Here is a 22823-nt window from a genome sequence, read left to right on the forward strand (position 1 = left end):
CAGGCATGATAAACTTGATATAGTACTAGAAACATGTATTTGGACTTTCTGCACAGCTAATAAGTATAGAACACGACTTATGTTACCCACACATTTTAAAGATAGCTCTAGATAAATCACTGAAGCAGTATAAGACATTCCCAGAGACAGCAAAACCATTGCCCAAAACATGCTTGAACAGTCACTTCCAACACTTGAACACAGCCACCAGGAATGAGGTCAAAGCAACACATTCTACAAATGTTACCAGAGACCTTACAGACAGTGTCAAAATGTCACTGCTGATAACTGAATTAGAATCCAGCCCATAGACAAGCAGTGAGAAAACAGTATGAGAAGAAAAAAAAAAAGAAGAGGTGCCTTCTGAAGTATTTTCCTCATATGGAATTTGTTAGGTAAGCATGTATTTTACTAATGACAGAAGTGTCTACTTTATGCTTGTCTCAGGGAGACAAAAATATTTCTGTAACATCCATCAAAATAGGAATACTGTAGTAACACAGTGTTGAACATAAACAGAAGTGGTAAGCTACAGCTCAGCTTTTTTTCATCTCCCTTTCATCCACCATATACTCCTGACAGTGCTACAGAAGGGCCAACACTTCAAAGGACAAAATAATTCAGTAGGACTTATGTCTGCATAAAACCAAAAGCTAATGCAGTTAAGAGTTCATATTACAATCGGTAAACTTAAGGTCAGCATACATACTTGTAGCCAATAGATCAAATAAGATATCCTACATCTCAACAAAAATACACATTTCACAACACATCAGATGTTGCAGAATGTTTTGGCCCTATGTTATTAAATTGCTGTTGTATTTCTCTAAGGAGACAAAATCAACTCCCAAGAAAAGCACAAGAGTAACATCACTTACGACTGTCTCTTATTTAGAGAGAAAAAAAAAAAAGAAAGTATTTGATGTGGAACTCAACCAATGCAATAAAAACTAAGACAAAAAAAAAAGTCCCTATCCCTGTGCTATGGGAAGATTCTAGTCTTTATCCCTGTGCTATGGGAAGATGCTAGTCTTGTAGTAACCTATAATCTAATGCTACAGGGCAAGCATCACCCCACTACTTGACCTGAGCCCAAATCTGTCATTCCACAACATTAATAGTCATCACCAACTCAAAAACAAGCTTTGATTAAAGTTTTCAATGGATTTTCAAGGACAGTAAATTAAAACCGTTGGTTCTCAATCTTCAGTAATTTACCAAAGAATGTACTACAAAAGATCATCTAAAATAAAAAAAAAGGTTTAGTAGCATTTCCAATACTTTTTTTACTATTAGGAATATAGTATTACTCTCTAGTCTGACTTTTTTACATATGTAGTACACCTGTATGATTCTCTCAGCAGACAATAAAACCACATCATTTTTATTTTTATTTTAAGTAGCTTGAAATTAAGTCACATTTTCCATGTAAGGCACTTGAAACACTTCTATCCATGGAAGAAAACTACTTGTAGCACTGAAACTGGGGAACTATTTCCATCAATAAAATACAGGAGATACTTACCACAAAGAGCAGTCAGGACAGACATTAAATGAATTCAGGCACATGGTCTTCATTCAAGCTCCAGTTTCATTAAACCTTTACTCCTACTTGATAGACCTTACGAACTACTCAGAACAAATTTAGCCAACAGCTGTTTTGTATCTGTGCTGAGCAAAAGTAATCAAATAGCCCAGTGCTTTGATGTATTCTTCTGGTCTTCTATTTCAACAACAAGCAAGAGAAAGACTGCCATCTACTGTATATTGAGCAGCTCAGCCAAATTCTGGTGTCAAATGTTTCAAGTTCAATTACTCGTGCAAGAAAGTGAAAGCAAGCAGCAGCCCGGACCAAGCTCCATTTTCCCTCCTCATTCACTGCTATATTGCTGTTGCATTTGGATTCCCAACACAGATGCAGTATAGGCTCTTTCCCATTATACTGTAGAACTTATTATTTAACACTTACCAAGAAACAAGACGATCAGTAAAACTATTATTGTAAGGAATATCTTGTTCCAAAAAACTGCCATTTTGCTCCACAGAGAAATCGTAAAAATCTTCTGCCATCTGTAATATAGCATTGTGTTACTAAAAAACAATTAAACACTAAAAAAATGCATAGTAACCTCAGAGAAGAGAGCCTCGCTATTCATGACAGGCTTACATAAGGTCTCTAAACAACTGCTTTAATTGCAATATAATTTATGTATACATAACTTTTCCAATAATTCAACTTGCTTGTCTCTTCTTTGTTTCTTGTCAATACAGGCAAAGACAGTTGGTTCAACTTGAAAACTTCTTGCATGATAGCAGGTACTCTCCAGATGTGTTTTATTTTAGCTTGAACTTTGACTAGCATTACTTTGTGTTTGATCCCGACTACAATAAACTCAAGTAAATACTGTTAAAACCATTTAATAATTTTTATTTCTATCCAGTTATACTCCTTGTTGCCAAATAAAATAAAATTCCTCCACAAATAAAGATCATCTCTACAATCCTTCTTCAGAAGGCTTACCTTTTACATTGATGAGTTTGCATAATTGTAAAGTACAAGGAATGTTCTTATGTTCTAACTTGCAAATGACAACAAAAGGACAAGTCTTATATTTATATTTTGTCAGGTGTTAAAACTTCTTTCAAGAGCATTAATTTGTTGGCTAAGGAAGCAACTTCAGAGGCCCAGTGGCGATTGTTCAAACAATCAATTGCCTACTCAGTATTACTGCATAGAGGGCTTTCGCAAGAATTCACACGTGCAGCACAAATGAACATCTGATAAGCTCAAATGAACTGAAACCCACATGAGACAACAGCAGAGCAGCTACTTGTCCTTTGCTGCAGCTTAGAATCAGCGCTACTGCAAAAATGAAGCAATCCCTAGTTATGCCATTAGGGATGTAACACAGGCATCTGATTGTATCAGGTAAAATATCCAGCTTTTGTTAAGAGTACTGACATTTTGCAGAGACAGTCACAATTTGTCCTTTAACAAAGCAGCTTCCAACCTACTATGAACCTGATTTAAATTAGGTGGTAGGATTACCCCCAGTGGTTCCTTCAAGTTCTGTACCAGCAAGAATGAAAATATTTTAGCATGGTATATGCACAAGCATAATTTATATCTTTTAGTCTAACTTGAATTCCTTAAAGCAGACAGCCATAGTTTGTATCAACCAAAACTCTTTAATTAAATCAAACTACAACTAAAATTAAGCCAACTCACTAACTCTTTAAACATGCAATTCTCCAAGTTTCACATTGATCTCCACTCAGTAAGTGATCCTCTGAGGTATGACCATAGACCATCTATACTGCCAAGTTATATTCAGGCTAAAAACAAGATCTTTTTACTGCAGTCTTCCTGTGTTACATTTTCATGCTTATTTTTCAACAAATATGGGCATTTACATTTATGAATGCTGCATTTCTTTTTGGTGACAGAAGTCACATAAATATAATCCTTCAAACTATAATACTGGCCACCACTTCAGATGTGCCATGCTTGGCAGTATAGTTCTGTCTTTCTGCATACCTGCATTTGTATATAGTTGATTCACTTACTCCCCTGGAACTTAAAAGCTTGTTAGCAAATTAAAGAAGAAGTTCATTATCTAAAAAAGTGTACAGGCACAAAAGAGGCAAACCATCTGTTTGAGGACTGACAAGCCAGTAACTCAAAACTTTAAAGAGCAGTTTCCTGTCTGCCTGTATAATTGGGAATGATTCCTTGCTGACAGAACCACGTCCCAGGCCACCAAAATGTGCAAGGCAGAACTGCTGCCCTCTGCTACTGTCACAGCAGCGAAATCTAGTCTTTAACCCCACAAGATTCCTGTGACAGTTTTGTTAACAAGATAACTGAATGTGTCACATAAGAGACAAAGCTACTGCACTCTTTCTGAAACCAGTGTTCAAAGTAATAGCTGAATGCTACAAACAAGTGCAAAAATCTACCATTTGTGTTTCATTAAAAGCACTGTGTTTAATGTTTGAATAAATGCTGGTAACGCTGCAGTTCATGAATTTGCTTTTCAGCCACAAAGACTGGATACAAGCCTTATCTATGTCATAAGTGAAACCTATTTCAATACTTGCAACGTACTGTGCACGTGTCATCAGCCTGCAGAAATTCTTGCAGCTGGCTACCCCACGTAAATAATTAATAATCTGATTATTACACCTCCCACAATACTTTTCCCTTCTTACAAACAACTGCACTTTTGATTGGAAAACAACAGCAAATATGAGAACTCAATCATCTATGTTAGAATGCAGAACTCCTCACAAGACAGCTTGTAAAAAGAAGAGGTCAAATTAGATTTTAGAACGGTTTTAACTTCTGAAGTTGAGGAAACATGACCATAATCCATACTGGCTGTGGATGATCCAACCATTTTGAAGACCCTTTCACAGGTTTATGTCGTTAAATTCAGACTCTCCACATCGTAGGGTTTTGTTTTAGCATTTGTTCCTTAACACATCGTATTCTTAATTCTGTATCTAAAGAGATTATTTTAAAAATAAATAGATTAAAAATAAATGCATCTAAAGATGCAGGAAACAAACATGTAACAGTTTGTAAGTAACACTGAGACAGTGGCTTTTTTTTTTTTTTTTTTAAAGCTTTAAGGTTTTATCCTGCTTAGGGTTTTTTGGGGGGGCAGAGGTTGGTTTTTTTTAGAATTACTCATATTCTGGAAATAAATCATAAACCTGTTTCTCTTGCTTCTTGGAGAGAAGTCAGCCTTCTTTATTTCTTATTTGAGAAGCTAAAGGAAAGAACCTTAAGGCTGCAAGCCAGGTCTTTGCATATGGCAAGAGTAATTAACACATTTCTTTTCCTTACTAAGGGCATTTTACAAAGATGAATTTTCTTAACGTGTTGCGTTCCAGAAGCGTTACTGTTTTGTTAAACTGCATTTAAGTTTATAGAGGCCTTTATTTCAGTGGTCCTGAACCTTCCGCATCAAGCCGAAGTCTGCATTTTTTAAAACACATCATTACAAATTTCTTACCGGCCCTTACGGGCGGTGTACACGGTCAGCTTTGAGCACCAGACGTATTTGAACACGGTCCAGCACCCGCCGTGCCCAACGCAGACCAACCCGCTGCAGCGCTGCTCCTCCCGGGCGGGCCGCGCCGCCCCTGCGCGCCGGGCACACCGGGCACACCGGGCACGCCGGGCACACCGGGCACACCGCACAGCCCGCCAGGAGACCGGGAAGCGGCGGCACCGGGGCTCCTCCTGGGAGCCCGAACCGCCGCGTGGATGAATCAGCAGAGTGTGCGAAGCGAGCGTCAAGCTCCTTACACGCGGCTTAGGGCTCTTGCAGCTCCCGGCGCCCGAGTCCCGAGCAGCATTCCTTCAGCCAAGTTCAAGATGCGGAACTCGGCGTTTATAAAAGCGAAAGTGTAAAACAAACCCAAACCCGTGAGTGAGAAGACAGAGCTGGGGCTGTCCAGCACGCTCAAGTCCTACCTCAGAGGAGAAATAAACGGCAGGCAGAGCACGAGCAGCACCCCTATTTCGCCGTACAGGACGGTGACAACCGCCATCCACTGGAAAGTCATCGTCCCGGCAGCCTGCGGAGGGAGAGGCGGCTCAGGCGGGCCCGGGCGGCCTCCCGCCGGGCCACGGAGCTTCCAAGGAAAACGTTTCTAGGGAACTGAAGGGCAGCTGGGAGGGGGCCGGGGGACCGCGTCCCCCTGCACGTCACTCCTCTCCCCGACAAGCCCTGGGACGGGACCCTCCGCCGGGCTGGGGGAGGCGGGCGCCGGGACCCTCGGCGCCGCGCCCAGCCCGGCGGGCAGAGCAGGTCCCGAGGGAGCGGGGCCCGCCGGCAGCCCCTGCCCCAGCCCCGCCGTGCCCCGGGCGCCCTCCCGCCGCCCCAAGGCGCTGCTCCCGCCCGCACAGCCGGGGAGGCCTGGGCCGCCCAGGGCCCGGCCCGGCCCCGCTCGCGGCCGCTCGGCCTTCGCAACCTCCTGGGCGCCCGGCGGAGCCCGATGGCGGCGAGACGCTCTGGGAGGGGCGGAGAGCGGGGTCTCGTCTGGGCCGGCGGTTCGCAGCCGGGATCCAGCCGGTCCTTCCGGCGGGCGCTGAGCTGCGGCGGCTCTGGCGGAGCGGCGTGCGGGCCCGGAGCAGCCTCCGCCCCGCTGGGCATGTGGGCCGGGACGGGGCTGCGCGACACGGCGGGGGCAGGGCGGGGAGCCGGGGCCCTGCGGGGGCGGCCGCCGTCCCACCTGGGCCGGACCGAGGGGAGGGGCCCCTCTGGTCCCACCCGGCGGGAGCTGGAGGCTCCGCGCCGTCCTTTCCCTCCCCAGAGGCCGCCCTTGGCTACCGCCCCAGCCTCCCGGGCTCTGCCGGCGGGCCCGGGGCGACCCCGAGGAGCAGTGCTGAGGGGCTCGGTGGGGCGGCTGGAGAGCCGGCCTGGCGGTAGGGGTGACCTTCCTGAGGAACCACACCTCCCTTGGGAAGTGCAGGGTTGGGAAAGGTTGAAATTAGCGTCTTCTTCAGACTGGGGGAATGCTAGTAAGCATTTTGCTGTGGGATCTTGCTTGAGTGGATACATTCAAAATATCTTAGCTTGACTTTTAAGGTTATGCTGACAGGTTTGAAAGATGCTTAATTGTGCTGGTTTAAGCAGTGCTGCAGTCTGGAACTATATTTTGGTCAGTTTTCTAATTCTTAAGGCGTGCAGGCAGGCTCTGGGTTTGAGGGTCCCTGGAAGTTGTGGTTAAAACTAGTTGCAGCCAGTTCCCTGTACAGAAAGAGAACAAGGTACAGGCTAAGAGAGCACTGGGCATGCCTAGAAGGAAGGTTCAACTCCAGGGCATGCCAAGACATCCCCTGAAGATCACCAAAGAACCTTGTAGAAGTCTCTAGAAAACTAAGAGCGCATGTGTGATATGAATAGTCTATGTATGTAACTCAGTAATATAAGCTGTGCCTGTTGTGACTTGTGGCATGCACATCAGGCGTAAGTAACCCCCGTGCGTTCAGCGCGCCGCAATAAAGAATGGCTGCCTTGAGAAACTTCAAGTCTTAGAGGGTTTCTTTGCTCGATTTTACTGCATAAATATGGTTACTAGGTACTCTTGACCCTGCAAATTCCTAGTTCTGAGGAGACCTTCAAAACTATTCACCAGTTATCTGTGGTGTTTTTCACAACTCCCCCCTAACCACTGCTGAGATCCAGCCATCCACCCCAGCACTTGCCAGTTTCTTGCACTGTTGCACATCATGTCCAGCAATTTCACGTTATATCAAGTATTTCACACCCTGTTCAGTTCACTGAGGCCCGGGCCCACTCAGCATCTTCCTGGCTTGAGTTCAGCCCTACACAGATCCTGAGGTGCTGCTGGTGGAAGAGGTTACCTTGTTTAGCTGTGTATCACCAGCTCTCTTGACATAGCTACCTGCTTTTGGAAATTCTGTCCCCATTGATTTCCATCAAAATAAGACATATTAAATGCTGTGAATAGTAGTTCTTTGTTACTCTAATCCATTGGAACTTAAATGGGGTAGGAAGTTCTTGCATAAGCAGTTTTTGAGCAAAGTTGTTTGCTGCTGCTCACAATCTCAAATTGTTTACACTTGAAATTTCCCAGGTCTGTGGCTTGGGGATGGAGCCAGTATGTTAGCATTTTCCTACCTGCTGCCAAGCAATGTCTGGATGAAAGGTTACATCCCAAGTAATTGTTTTTGCATAACAAATATTGGAAAAAATACAAACAGCCATTTAAACCAAATCTACACAGTGGAAACAGCCTGGGTTTTTAGTGTTTCTAACATGTTTTCATTAAATTATTTAATCAGAAGCACAGACAAAACATAACCTGAGTTTACTGAAGCTGTTTAAATGTTATTAAAGACTTTACTTTAATTCCAGAGCAGCTTCCGTTTCTGAGCTGCTTACCCACCTCTTAGTAGCACTATAAGCTGCTCTCCCAGCCTCACACTGATCGGACTACCACTGCACATCCCTGCTGCCAGAGCCTCCAAGCCTGCTTTTTCACGTCAGGTGCTTTGTAAGGTCTCAGGAAGACTCTGCAGTATCTGCTGTGCACTTCCACTGCAGCTGCTGCGTGTTGCCCACCAACCTGGAATGTGAGCTGAGGGACAAAGAGAAGCCTCCTGCAAATGTCTGTGAGACCTCCTTTCTCTTGCTCAGTGCATGCTACTGCTCCTGGAACGTATTCTAGCTGAAGTTGTGGAAGTCTGGATTGTTGATCTAAGACTGCCTGTCTTACCGTGGGCCACAGTGTGGTAAATATGATGCCATACTATATATATAAAAATGGCTGGCTGCTTTACAGAAATCCTCACCAACGTTAAAACATTACAGTTAAAATAAATACCTCCCTCTCCCACCAGTAATGTTGCAAAGTATTCAAAAGTAGAAATATGAAATGCCATTATATTAGAAACTGGTTAGAGGACAGAAACCTGACTAATTCTCTGCTGAAAGAAAAGGCAAAGTTCAATCTTCCCTTCTCGTTTGGCTTGTATGACAGCTGTCTCATTACCACACCGTGCATTTACCCAATCCTCAACCCCAGAGAGCAGACTTAAGAAACAACAGCAGGAAATATGCAGGCTGCGTGAGGGCGCTGGGGTTACTGCAGCAGGGTTGAAGTTGCAAGAAAATACAGATACGAAAATATGGTGCTGTTGTGCAGAGTGGCTTAACAGAGAGCTGGATCAGTTACAGGAGGCAAAGGACCTAAAATAGAATACAAAGCTTTGTATCACGTTACTTGCAGAGTAACTTTTAAAAATTTGAAAATAGGAAGACAGTAGCTGGTGATCTTACAAGTGACGTATACAGGGAGCTAATATATCTAGTAGCTTTAAACTGGGATGAGAATTTTCCCATATTCAAATGGCTTATGGTGAGAAATATGACCAGATTCTAAAACAACACTGGAAGACAAACAACTAACTCCTGTCGTCAGCCATTTTTGTATGTTTGAACAGTATGGCAGCTCAGAATATGGCTCTAAGACTCAAATTTTACAGTTTGTTCTATGTTAACACAGTGAAATGTATTTAGATGCACACAAAATTCACAAGGGAGGGTGTGCAATTCACCTCACCCCACAAAAGGGATGATCAATTTCTGATTCCTTTCGTGATGCATTATTAGCTAGATGAGGCACTCTTTAATTACTGGCAATTAACAGCAACCTAGGTCATGTACTTCAGGCAGAAATCTCTATGATTGATCTCACACAGGCACAACAACTGCTGCCTTTAAAATCACCAAGTATTCAGTTCCTAAATAGGTCAAGGAATTTCAAATCCTCTAAAATTCAGTTTCCTCAGTATTAAAAAACCAAAACCAAACAAAAAAAAACCCCAAACAAACAAAAAACCAAACCAAACCAAAAGTGCCTTGCATTTGTTATTTGATTACAATAAATAACTTTTTTCTATTCTCCTTGTGGCTAATGGGACAGTTCATAGCAATTATAGTTGTCTGCCAAATCATAAAACCTTAAGAGAATTCTAACACAGGGCTTGGCTAATACTTTTAAGAATCCCTTTCTTCTACAATTCAGTTGTACATTTTTTTGTATTTTCAGAATTGAAGAGAACAGAGTATTGCACTATAACTGGATGAACTTGAGACTGGAAATTCAGCAGTACAAAATACAATGCCATGCAATTGGGAAATAAGAACTTCTGCTGTTAAACTAGGAGCTCATAAATTAGGTAATGAACTGAGGAAAAGTGGGGCATTAGAAAGAGAATTATTAACTGCAGGAGACATCGCTGGGGTTTTACCTGGAGTGCTACACATAACTGCTCATCCAATATTAAGAAAATGTTACAATCCAGAAGAGTTAAAATAGTTGTCTGAAGGAATGGAGAACCTGTCACACCAAAAAGGGTTGCAGAAATCATCTCAATTAGCTAAGGACAGCAAAGCATGTCTGTCATTTTCCATTTGTTAACACATGAGCAAGGTGACCCTATCAGAAGAGTTGCATAACTTCTCCGTCTTAAATAGTGAACTAGATTTGATGACTCAGGCCATGCCTTTCAAACTTTTGTTTGTATGCCTAAAGAAGACATTTGCTATGAAAAATGATCAAGTCTTTTATGCTGTTGTATTAAAATACTTGTGAGAATTTAGACATGTAAACAATTAAAAGATTTGGGAAGTAGCATCAAAAGCAACCTTCCCTTCCCCAGGTGGTCACAGTTTATAGTTTGATTAAAAAAATACAATTGTATACAAAACCAAGTAATTTATTTAGAAAATTTAGCACTATTCACTTGTATATTCATAGAAGTATCAGTCAGAAAACTAAGCAATTTCTAGTATGAATTTCTATGTAAACATACAAAGAAAGCAAATTATTTGATTACAAGTAATTGTACTGCACAGATTCGTGAAATTTCCCTTGCAGAACAAATGCAGCTGGTGTGTCATGCTATTATCTTGTTCCAGTTATCACAATTTCCCTCCTATACAAAGATTCAAAGCCAAGTGGCTGCCATGCTTTCATAAGCAGCATGCCAGCAGGCAGAAAGGACTGCAGGAGCCCTGCTGAGAGAATCTGTAAGCTTTGATCTGACCTACAAAGTTCTGTTTTGGCAGATGACAGGGATTTAATATTTTATATAATTATTATACAGTAGATAAACAACACTGAATTTAGTTAGAACTTTCAAGTCCTGTAGTTTAAATTCAGCTGTTTGTACTTAGTTTAAACTATTTTGAAATTTTATTCTTTCCTTCTTTCTGTCATTTATCTATTCCAAGTTTCCTTCCCTACATGAAATGTGGAATTTTTCTGAGTTGTAACTGCGTTTAGAAAGTTTTAGTCTGCAAAAAGAACACTTAATTTAAAAAAGGATACAATGCTGGGCTTCAAGGCCTCACAGTCTTTAAGCTTTAGAAACTACTCAAATTGAAAAGTACAGCTTATGTCAGTTAAAGAAAAAATTCTGTAATTGCTCCCTTTCTATTCTTTTGGTCTGAAATTCTTGATATTATTTATTAGTAGTCCTGATTTTAGCAGGTTTCACATAAGAAAAACCCTAGTCTTGTAGGCATATTTCTGTGAGCAACTCTCCGGTGAAAAAATAAATTGCTGGAGTCTTACAATGGTTAAACCTCTATGTAGCAGTGCACTGTAAACAGAATTCCACATTTGTGGAATATGGAATATTTTCTGGAGTGAAAAATGCTGATACAAAAATACAAAGTACCACCCTGATCATAAAGTTAGGCTGTGTTGAAAATACTTCTGCAACATGTGAATGTGACTAATAAGTAAAAAATCAATTAAAACTTCAATAATGTATCAACAATTGCAAAATACAAGTTTACACAGAACTGAAATGCTTAGTTATCACACACCATAATGGTAATTCAGATAATCTAATACTGCTGAAGTACTTGATAAAACATTAAAAACTTTCTTCTCTTGTTTTGAAGTTATCCGTTCCATCATGTACATTAAGTGGTGATGAAAACAAGTAAATGGAGTTCCATGCTCAAGAGCAATGTCAACCCAGTCCTGGATGCACTTCAAAGGTGTCTCTTCATATCCTGCAAACATTGCCGGATTTGCTAAGAGTCCTCTAGCCACCATTATACCTTCAAATTGGAAATTAAAGCAATACATTACATTACAGTTTAAATTCTACGTTAAATCTTCCTGTAGATTTTGTATAGCACTCTTTAGGACACCCACCCAAAGCTTACACACAAATAATAGAATAGAGATGAGTATTTTTACCAGAGAAATCCATTTAAAAATCCAAACCTCAGAGTACCTACACCAGCTTTCAACACATTCCACTTGGTGACTCATCCTTTCAGAAATTTTGAAACAAAACACAGGGCACAGAAGCCTTTCTTCCCTACTTTTGAAAATGCAATTCAATAGAATTTTATTTTCTACACACATACAAGCCTGTCTTTTTAACATAAAATTATGATGGAAAGACACATGGGTACCAGTAATATGGTAAGTTAAGCATGTTTTAGTGCAACTCAGCTGATGCACTGACCCATAATCCTTCTTCCAGCAAGAGATCAAAGTCTCAGTTGTATAAATCTCAGGGCTCTTGGTTTGCAGTATCTTTCTGAACAAGCCAGTATATTTGCAACTATAATCCCAAATTATCAGATAATCCCATGCAAGTTCTACTGTAATTTTTCTGCAATTAAGGGATTCTGTTTTCCTGTGCTGTCAACATATAATCTATTCCACTTACTCTCTTCTTAAAAAACAGGATGAACAAATATGACAAATTCCTTTCATAACTGTATATGACAGAAAAAATTCTGATGCTTTACATTTTTACTATTGAAGGTGGTCAGCTATGCTATGAGAACATTCCTTTCTGTTACATACTTCCTGCTTTTTATCTGGGGGGAAAGTCACTGTAGCAGCATGGTAGTTTGGTTCAACTAGTTTTTGTTGCTGCCATTAAACATCAAGAGTGTCAGAAGAAACCTGCCACATGAACTTTCTCCTATGACACTAGCTAGTGTCCTCTGCCTGTTATTCTTCAGCTGTAAGATCCAAAGAGTGTAGTTACAGATCACCTCTTCAAAACATAGACTGGATTTCCATATTGTCTAGAAACCACAGACAGTAAGTAGCAGGAACCTAGGGATATATTGTGACTAAATAACTGAAGGGAATCCTTTACTCCAAAATTTTACAATTGAAGAGTAAGACAAGATGTCTTTGAAGCTAACTATCTTAACAGTTAAGTATCTGGCTGTCCTTTTCCTGCCATATTCTTACTGTAAGATATTTGCTCCAATGTGCAGGAAGTAGAGATTTCCAAGTCGAAGTTTGCAGTTCTTTAGAAGGTGATCAGCCCCATAAAGAGACTGAATGAATCACATATCTGAAGGTCCCCCTGAACTCCACTACTGAATGATGAGATAGCCTGATTAAGGAAAGAGCTCTTGTAATTTGCCTTGGAAATAATTATTTGTGGCTTTGAATAACAGTGCTCTATGTTGATTACAAGTGATTCTGTTTATGAGTTTATAAGTAATCTAAAACATCCTTTCATTTGTCTCCTCAAAAAATGAAAAGTGCTCAAATCATGTCCTACTTACAGCCAAAATCAATACTTTGAAATCTGATTTTTACTTAGAAAATAGAGTATGTTTAATCTTACCATCTGCTCCTGTCAAGAGATGAACATTTTCAGCATCTTTTAAAGTTTTAATGTCTCCGTTAGCCACAACAGGTATAGACAAGCTTTGTTTAATTATTTTAATTGCATCATAATGTACAGGCTGATGTCTTTCTTCTACACTTCTCCCGTGTACTGTAATCCATGAAACTCCAGTAGCTTCCGCTTTTTGACACAGGTCAACTGTTCTTTTTAAGTCCTCATGGATCCTAAAATTCCAAGGAATGAAAACATTATATAGGAAGTTGCGTGAACGTATTACCCCACCCCTGTCTTTGGAGGAGTTACCACAGATTAGTATAACACTATAAATAAAGAAAATATTACTGCTGAAAGATAGAGGGTCTTCTAAAAATAAATATATAAAAATTTAATGTATTGAAACCACTATTTAATTTAGCAGTTCCCAATTATATCACATCTCTGAAATATACGTAACAAATTTTACAGAGATTGAGCATGGGTGCCCAATAGATTCTAAAAAAAAAAAAAAGATTTATGGGAAAAAAATAATTCTGATTTATACTAGTTCCCCTTTCCTGAAGGACTGCGAACTGAATTGAAACTTAACTGACAAATAGGCAAAAGCCACATGGAATGTGTGGATACACAGTGGATGAAGTGGTGCAAAGCAATAGAAAGAAAGAGTTTACAGAAGTTTAACAAGTGATGGGAAGCAGGATGTGTTCCTTACTGCAGCTGTGGGGACAAGTTCTCAGTTCTGTTACCCTTCCCTTTACAGCCAACAGTAACTGTGGCTCTGGCCTTCAAGACCTCACAAACTAATTCCATGTGATGATACAGCCTATATATTGCTTTTCTTTTACTGAACCCTAGACCTTTGAACTTCTCCTTTCATGTCATCTGAATTGCAAGAAAACTCTAGCACCAAGTGTGTTATCTGGGTAAGCAGTCACAGGCTGTGCTGGTTCTACTACCTAAGTTTGAGAACACTTGCCCTAGATATTCTTGCACCATCTTGGGTCAAAATATCTCAGCAGTCTTCACATGCAAGGAAATTATTATAGTATGTAATATTATATTAACAAAATTACATATATTCAAGTATAACATAACTACTACATGAATGTTTTTCTTTGAAAAAAATGAAGAGGGTTCTTCTATGTATCACAAATAGCACTGAAAGTAGACCTACCTTATTTTAATGGATACTGAAAATCTAGGGTTGTCAATCTGATTCCGTACATGTCTCACCATATCTTGAACAAGCTCTGGTTTATTTATTAGGCAGGCACCATAGCCTTCTGACATTGCCCACCTTTAAAAGAACAAGAACATTTGTATTCTACATTTGAAAAAAAAAATGCAGCTCATTTTCAGTCAATAAATAGGTTTGTTTCCTTAGGACCTTTAGAATATGTGGTTGACTAAAAAGAGATAGTATGGGCTGTAGATCAATGGTTCATTTGCCGTTTGACACCAGCTTTTAGATCCTGGTTCAGTCTCCACTGTGCTGTTAGAACTTTGTACAACTTAATAATCCCTTCAACTTTCTGCCCATCAAATGGGCTTGCAAGGAAGACAAATTAACATTTAATCAACAAAGGTTGAAATTATACATAAAATAAATAGTTTTATGCTCCCCCTTGCATTGGATCATTAATTTCTTCTAAACAGAAAATTACTTTGGATTGAAAAGGAAGATTTTTCAAGTGCAAGGAAGGATATGATTTCAGTAATCTGTTTTCCCTCAACTGCAAAACACTTTATTTTGATTGGCAGGAAATAACCTTTGCTTCCATGTAAAAGCAGCAGGTTTTCTTTGTAAACTTTTATTTTCTATAAGGGCAGATGAAGTGCACTAAGTTGTGTTACCTTGAAAACAGAATGCACAAGAAATAAAGTATTCAAATGAAAGCATGCATTTTTGGCCTAAAAGGAACTTACAGTTAGGCATACTGAACTGTAGTTAGCTTAGAAAAAAATATATCTCCGTTCTGAAGTCTCATATCTTTCCAGAAAAGCTTTCTCAAATACTATAATTTTAAGTCAAGACAACCTAATTAGAAGAGACAAATTAAGTATTTGCACCGTAATATTATCTTTTGCTTTCCTACATTTATTTTTGAGGACTTCACTTAGAAAGACTGCCTGACAAGCATGTATTAAATGGTTCTCAATTGAACCACTTAGCAAGTATCTTCATTTGTGCGTTACTACTGTTTCACTGTCAAGATAAAATCTTTATCAATTTTAGTGAGAAGTAGATCACTAATTCATTGTACTTGTAAACCTAATAAAAGATGGAATAAATTATTTTCAGCACTTCCTGAATAATATCTGTAGAATTATCTCTTAGAGACTATCCTTCACTTGCAGAAGTCTGAGACACCAGGGACTTGCCTCATTATTTTGGAAATTGCCACATAATTTCTCAAAACATTCTCCAAATTATTTGCAGCAAGTTCTTTTTGGTAATGCATATTTAACAGCTGTTGAGAAGGGATGGACACTTCACTTCTGAGCCAGCACTCAGTGTCTCAGAAATCAAAAAAGGCAAGTTGGCAAATACTGCTGGTTTTCCTAGTCTCACCATGGTGACAGAATATCAGAACATTCAGAAGTGTCTCGCCACACAGACATTTCTGACAGGTTAGAAAGCTGTTTCTCAAAGTCTATTTTTAAGTTAAGACAGAAATTACTCCAAAAATGAAGATCAACATTCTTTATTCTCAAATTATTTCATTACATTTACCCAGCTTTTTCAAAACTTCACCTCTGAGGACAGCCACAGTTTAGGTCTATTCCATCTGCAAAAGGACAGACGATACGGGCAGCATCACACAAAACCTGTGCTTCTTTAGCAGCAAACTGAACAATCAATGGATGATCACCTACTCCAATGAAAAGATAATAAGAGATTAAAAAAAACCCAACTACCCAGAAAGTAAAAATTAGACTTTCTAAATTTTTAATGTTTTCTTGTATATTGGAAGGTTGTCATGGTCCTAGACAACTGGCTCTAGGTTCTTCCAAACTCAATTATTTTGTGATTCTGATTTGTATTCACAAATAAAGGTAGATGACCAGTGGTTACTAATGTCTGTCAGTAGAGATGGTAATACAGACAAACATATGTGCCCCAGATGGTTGCAGGTTCAACAGACACTTTCTGACTGAAATTGGTCAGATGCTTATCTTTCACAAAGATGATATATGAAACTAAGTATTCTCTATTTTTCAGCTGCCTTCATGCTTCTCCTCCTAGTCTGCCCCTTCTTGTCTGCATGCAGCCCCTCTGCTGTACTGACAGGCCTGTCTTGCCAGGTGGGAAACTTGCTTACAGAACAAACCTGTAAGCTCCCTTCAAAGAAGGAAGGTGCTGAACAACCCACAAGCTTTGCCCTCCCTTATCCTGGCCCACTTTTTTCCTCCTCTGTGCCAATATGTCTATTTTTTATCTACATGTCAATATGCAGAGCTGGAATGAGAACACACAGGCAGAGGCAGCTTTAGCAGCCTTGTCCCAAGTGCAAAACCAAAGAGTCAGTGCTCCTCCGCTGAACTACTTGTGATTTACTAAGCCCCTGCAGAGAGCCAGATGGTCATTTGGTCCACTTTTACAGCTACTGCATTACATTAAAGGCACCTAAAAATATCTCAAACAGTCTTAGCACTCATGTCCCATATAAACAATTGCTGCAGTTAGGAGGAAAGGGGATATCTGAGCACTGATGGGAAGAGATGATCCAACAAATGCACACGGCAAGTGAACTTCTGGTACAGAAAAGACCACAAGTGCTTCTGAATATTTTTCTATTTGGAAAATAAGTAGTTCTTGAAGTAGTGGAGCCTCTCAATCAAGCTGAGACTCTGCTAGACCTTACCTAAAAATCCAGCAAGAAAAAAAGAAAATCCCTTGCATATTTTCAAAACAGTATCTATTTAATACAGTGCTCCAGTTGATGGGAAGTATATTGTTACAGCTAGCATTCTGAAATAAACCCACACTCCTACTTTTATGGTTGAGCATTAAGTAACAAAAATACTGAGTCTAGGCATCTTAATTTTTAGCAGCAGTCACAAAAAATATCTACCTCTACTTGGAAAATACACAACAAAGAAGTATCAATACTGAAGAAAACAGAAATTGCAATTCTAGGCTCCAAACCTACTCCCTTAGTTAGATGACAAAATCCAAAACCAGCTAGGAAATTAAACATAAACCACAGTGAAATTTCACAACCTGTTATGGAACTACTTGTTAAAAACATAATAAAATAAACACTATAATCTTGGCAGAGCTATCTGAGGCACAATGTTTTAAAGGCCTATAAAATTATGGCCAGGATGAAAAGAGGTGTATAGGAAGAAGACATTGTTTGCAACACAAGAACATTTTGTTTTCTATCACTTGTTATCAGGCAGCAAAATTAGAGCATAAAGGAGAATTTCCCTTCTACTCACAATATTTTTCACCCCCCCCGAACACACTACATATCTGACCTGTGGAACTTCAATGCCAGAAGACTTGTAGATCACAAGTATAACTAAATTTAAAGTGGGCAAACTAGTGGCTTTGTGGAGCTTTGAGCCATATATATTTTCAGTTACGTTCTTACTAATTTTTTTTACATACAAAGAATTATTCATGCTTTTTTAAAGTAGAATTCTAATAATAAGAGTCTACCAGTGCTTCCCAACGTGACTTTTTCCTGTAACTGCTGTGTTATAATAATGCACCATAGCAAACAGCCAGGGCTAAAACAATTAAACATACTTCTCCTGGTATTATATATACACTTATGAAACTACCAGTTCCATGGTCTGAAGAGATTAAATCATCACACTTCCTAAACTCCCATACACCAATGTTACTACGGGATTAGCAGCACCCCCTTCAATCCTCCAGTTGCAGCCTATGCTTCTGTGTTCCTTGTTACACTCTTCCACTACAGCCACTTCATGCCAGCAGATTTGTATCGTTATTGTCACCTCTTCCCACGTATTTCATACAACTTTTCTCCTTTACTACCAGGACTCTGTACAACTCCTTATACTCCTTTAGGTATGTGTTCCGGTTGTTTCTGTACCTTGCTTCTCCCCATCAACCCAAGTCATGCTTCAACTTCCTGGCCTCTTCATCACCCTCTCATTATCTCAAGGAATCCATCAATAGCCCCTTTCACTTTCAACTCCAGCTAATTTGAAATCCTTCTTCTTTTATCAATCCTTGATTCCACTGTATCAATGCCTAGTCTATTGTTTTTTCCCCGTTTAGCAATTGTTGTATTTTTGTTAGAGGCCAGAAAACTTTCCTGGCAGCAAGTCTCTGAACCACAACACAAACCAGGAATTGCTCGGAAAATAATCTTACTACGTCTGGCTGGGATGGAGTTAATTTTTAAATGTATTTAAAGTTTATTTATAGCAGCCTGTATGCAGCAGTGCTGCTAACCAATGTTGATAATGCATCAATATTTTGGCTATTGTTGCACAATACTTCCACAACATCAAAACTTCCTTTTTTTACTCACTCTGCCTGAGTGGTAGAGGAAGAAGAGAAGTGGGTTGGGATATGGAAATTGTATTCCAGGATGCCTGTTGCTTAGAGACTGGCTGGGCATTGGTCTGCTGGTCTGAGGTCGGAAGTGACTGCCTTTACATCACCTGTTTTTTTCCTCCTTCTTTCCTTCACTATTAAGCTGTCTTCATCTTGACCCATGAGCTTTTCTTGCGTTTGCTCTTCCTAGTCTCTCCTTGTGCTACTGTGGAGGTGGGGGAGGAATGAGTGAGCAACTGTGTGGGTGCACAGCTGCTGACTTGCCATGTGTGGTCAACCCACAACACACCTTAATTAGTTTGGAGACCCTGACTTATGGTGGAGGCAAGTTTTTCCACTATTTCATTTGACATTCTATCATTGGAATGTGTTTACTCTCACCTAGAATACGGTTTTACGATCAATCAGACATCGTATGCCAAAACTCTTAAGGCATGTCAAGACTTCATTCACTTGGTCAATTTGGTTTATGAACACATAAAACGTTCTGACAAGGCAATGGTTTCTTAAAAAAGTACCTTTGTTTGTTGTGAATTCACTGTCTCTTGCTTTTGCAGATCTCACAAAATCAGCTGCCACGATCATTGGTGTGTAACACAAATCACAGCTGTATTTCCTAACCAGGGTTCTGAAAGACAACCTGCAGACAGATGAAAAGAGATAAATGGTAAGGACATTTCTCTGATTAACTATTTTAAAATGCTGTTCTCACATGCAGTACCATGAGGATGCCCAAGGACAATGATAAACCATCTCCCATATCTATCTCCATAATTAAAGCAGAAAAAGGTAATAATCCATGTTTTTATAGTCAAGATAAAACTTTGTCAGAGAAAATGCACTGAATTGTAGTTGACACAGCAGTGATACTGTAAAATCCAGCAAAGAAACCCTTTAAGACTTGTTCTGAAGTCTTAGAAGGCAGGCATTCTTTATTGCAGCATGCTGGCTGCACGGGCAATACTTCTGCTTAACGTGCATACTACAAGTCACAAGAGGCAGAGCTCATGTCTGTTCAGCTTTGAGAAAAGGAGGCTGAGGGGGGGGTCTCCTAAGTGCTTATACATATTTAAAGGATGAGTGTCAGGAGGATGTGGCCAGACTCTTCTCAGTGGTATCCAGTGGCAGAACAAGGGGGAATGGTCACAAACTGGTACATCGGAGGTTTTGCCTAAATATAAAATACTTCTTTACTCTGAAGGTAACAAAGCACTGGAACAAGCTGTACGGGGAGGTTGTGGAGTTTCCATCCCTGGAGACATTAAAACCCTGTGTAATCTGCTCTAGCAGGGATGCTGGACTAGATGATTTCCAGAGGTCCCTTCCAACCCCTACCTTTCTGTGATTCTGTTTACATACCTCCATATCAATTAGCCATACATAGTCATATATCATTATGCATATGTTCTTAGTTTTCTAGAGGTTCTTTGGTGATCTTCAAGGGATGTCTTGGGAGAGCCCCGGCGTTGAACTTTCCTTCTAGGCATGCCCAGTGCTCTCTTAGCCTGTACCTTGTTCTCTTTCTGTACAGGGAACTGGCTGCAACTAGTTTTAACCACAACTTCCAGGGGCCCTCAAACCCAGAGCCTTCCTGCATGTCCTAAGGGTTTGAAAACTGATCCAAATGTAGCTCCAGACTGCAGAACTGCTTAAACCAGCACAATTAAGCATCTTTCAAACCTGTCAGCATAACCTTAAAAGTCACGCTAAGATATCCTTAATATATCCACTCTATCAACAATTACTTACTTTGAATAGCGGACCATCGGGGCACATATTTTTACGACTTGCCCAGAATGAAACAAATCCATGGGATCTTTCAGTTGGCATTGTTTAGTTTCTACGATGTCACTAATCATATATAACCAACAATCCTTTTAGCATCTGGAAAAAAAACCAAACAGCCACCAGTGTAATTCACAAAGGGTAAGTAATCCTGCTGCTTCTCCTAAGACATGCAGGAAAGCATCAGGGCTGAAGAGCATCCCACAAGAAAAGCCTCATGAGCAGTGTCAGGAACACACCTTCTGCTGCCACCACCAGCTACAAACACCGACCCTGCGCCCCGCTCCACGCGTGACACCCGCCTGTGACACCGCTGCCTTCCTTCCTCCTAGCAGCGATCCTTCTGGCTGGCGGGAAGTCTCCAGCCCAGCCCCTCGGCTGGACCCGGGGCTCAGGGCAACCCCTGAGAACTCATGGAGAAAGTTTTTCCTTGTGTCCAGCGAGAACCGCGCCTGCTTCCGCCTAGGCCCTCCCGCCGCAGGCCCAGCTCCCGCTCCAGACCCAGCACCCGCCGCCTCCCGCTCCAGACCCAGCTCCTGCTGCCTCCCGCTCCAGACCCAGCTCCTGCTGCCTCCCGCTCCAGACCCAGCTCCCGCTCCTGCCGCCTCCCGCTCCCGGCCCAGCTCCAGACCCAGCTCCCGCTCCTGGCCCAGCTCCCGCTCCGGGCCCAGCTCCCGCTGCCTCCCACTCCCGGCCCAGCTCCCGCTCCGGGCCCAGTGCCCGCTCCAGCTCCCGGCCCAGCTCCCGCTCCCGCTCCCGGCCCAGCTCCCGCTCCAGGCCCAGCTCCCGCTCCCGGCCCAGCTCCAGACCCAGCTCCCGCTCCCGGCCCAGCTCCCGCCACCTCCCACTCCCGGCCCAGCTCCCGCTCCCACTCCAGGCCCAGCTCCCGCTACCGCTCCCGGCCCAGCTCCCGCCACCTCCCACTCCCGGCCCAGCTCCCGCTCCCACTCCAGGCCCAGCTCCCGCTACCGCTCCCGGCCCAGCTCCCGCTCCAGCTCCTGCCGCCTCCCGCTCCCGCTCCAGCTCCCGCTCCCAGCCCAGCTCCCGCTCCCGGTCCCGGCCCAGCTCCCGCTGCCTCCCGCTCCCGGCCCAGCTCCCGCTGCCTCCCACTCCCGGCCCAGCTCCCGCTCCCACTCCAGGCCCAGCTCCCGCTACCGCTCCCGGCCCAGCTCCCGCTCCAGCTCCTGCCGCCTCCCGCTCCCGCTCCAGCTCCCGCTCCCAGCCCAGCTCCCGCTCCCGGTCCCGGCCCAGCTCCCGCTGCCTCCCGCTCCCGGCCCAGCTCCCGCTGCCTCCCACTCCCGGCCCAGCTCCCGCTCCGGGCCCAGTGCCCGCTCCAGCTCCCGGCCCAGCTCCCGCTCCCGCTCCCGGCCCAGCTCCCGCTCCAGCTCCCGGCCCAGCTCCTGCCGCCTCCCGCTCCCGCTCCAGCTCCCGCTCCCAGCCCAGCTCCCGCTCCCGGTCCCGGCCCAGCTCCCGCTGCCTCCCGCTCCCGGCCCAGCTCCCGCTGCCTCCCACTCCCGGCCCAGCTCCCGCTCCGGGCCCAGTGCCCGCTCCAGCTCCCGGCCCAGCTCCCGCTCCCGCTCCCGGCCCAGCTCCCGCTCCAGGCCCAGCTCCCGCTCCCGGCCCAGCTCCAGACCCAGCTCCCACTCCCGGCCCAGCTCCCGCTCCAGACCCAGCTCCTGCTGCCTCCCGCTCCAGACCCAGCTCCCGCTCCTGCCGCCTCCCGCTCCCGGCCCAGCTCCAGACCCAGCTCCCGCTCCTGGCCCAGCTCCCGCTCCGGGCCCAGCTCCCGCTGCCTCCCACTCCCGGCCCAGCTCCCGCTCCGGGCCCAGTGCCCGCTCCAGCTCCCGGCCCAGCTCCCGCCACCTCCCACTCCCGGCCCAGCTCCCGCCACCTCCCACTCCCGGCCCAGCTCCCGCTACCGCTCCCGGCCCAGCTCCCGCTCCGGGCCCAGCTCCCGCTCCTGGTCCCGGCCCAGCTCCCGCCACCTCCTGCTCCCGGCCTAGCTCCCACTCTCGCTCCCGCTCCGGGCCCAGCTCCCGCTCCAGCTCCCGGCCCAGCTCCTGCCGCCTCCCGCTCCCGCTCCAGCTCCCGCTCCCAGCCCAGCTCCCGCTCCCGGTCCCGGCCCAGCTCCCGCTGCCGGTCCCGGCCCAGCTCCCGCTGCCTCCCGCTCCCGGCCCAGCTCCCGCTCCCGGTCCCGGCCCAGCTCCCGCTCCAGACCCAGCTCCTGCTGCCTCCCGGTCCCGGCCCAGCTCCCGGTCCCGGCCCAGCTCCCGCTCCCGCTCCCGGCCCAGCTCCCGCTCCAGCTCCCGCTCCCGGCCCAGCTCCCGCTCC

The 22823-nt window shown here is 43.5% G+C and overlaps 1 protein-coding gene across 4 annotated transcripts in view; it reads right to left on the reverse strand.

The window, feature by feature from the left end:
- The window catches only part of DUS4L (dihydrouridine synthase 4 like), a 41014-nt gene that overhangs the window by 17827 nt on the left and 364 nt on the right, over nt 1-22823 (reverse strand). The window contains exons 1-8 of one of the 4 annotated variants that reach the window (XM_051636293.1): nt 20732-20987; nt 20457-20591; nt 19226-19347; nt 15921-16038; nt 14340-14462; nt 13153-13392; nt 5486-5578; nt 1970-2070 (exon numbers count right to left, since the gene is read on the reverse strand). In XM_051636293.1, coding sequence (XP_051492253.1) covers nt 1970-2070; nt 5486-5578; nt 13153-13392; nt 14340-14462; nt 15921-16038; nt 19226-19347; nt 20457-20566 — 907 coding nt within the window. In that variant the 5' untranslated portion in view covers nt 20567-20591; nt 20732-20987. Of the gene's footprint in view, nt 1-1969; nt 2071-5485; nt 5590-5985; nt 6236-10240; nt 11619-13152; nt 13393-14339; nt 14463-15920; nt 16039-19225; nt 19348-20456; nt 20592-20731; nt 20989-22823 lie in introns of those variants that run through there. The other 3 variants (XM_051636264.1, XM_051636273.1, XM_051636283.1) reach the window with 3 other exon arrangements.

The sequence above is a fragment of the Apus apus genome, chromosome 1, assembly GCF_020740795.1.
Source record: "Apus apus isolate bApuApu2 chromosome 1, bApuApu2.pri.cur, whole genome shotgun sequence".
Lineage (NCBI taxonomy): Eukaryota > Metazoa > Chordata > Aves > Apodiformes > Apodidae > Apus > Apus apus.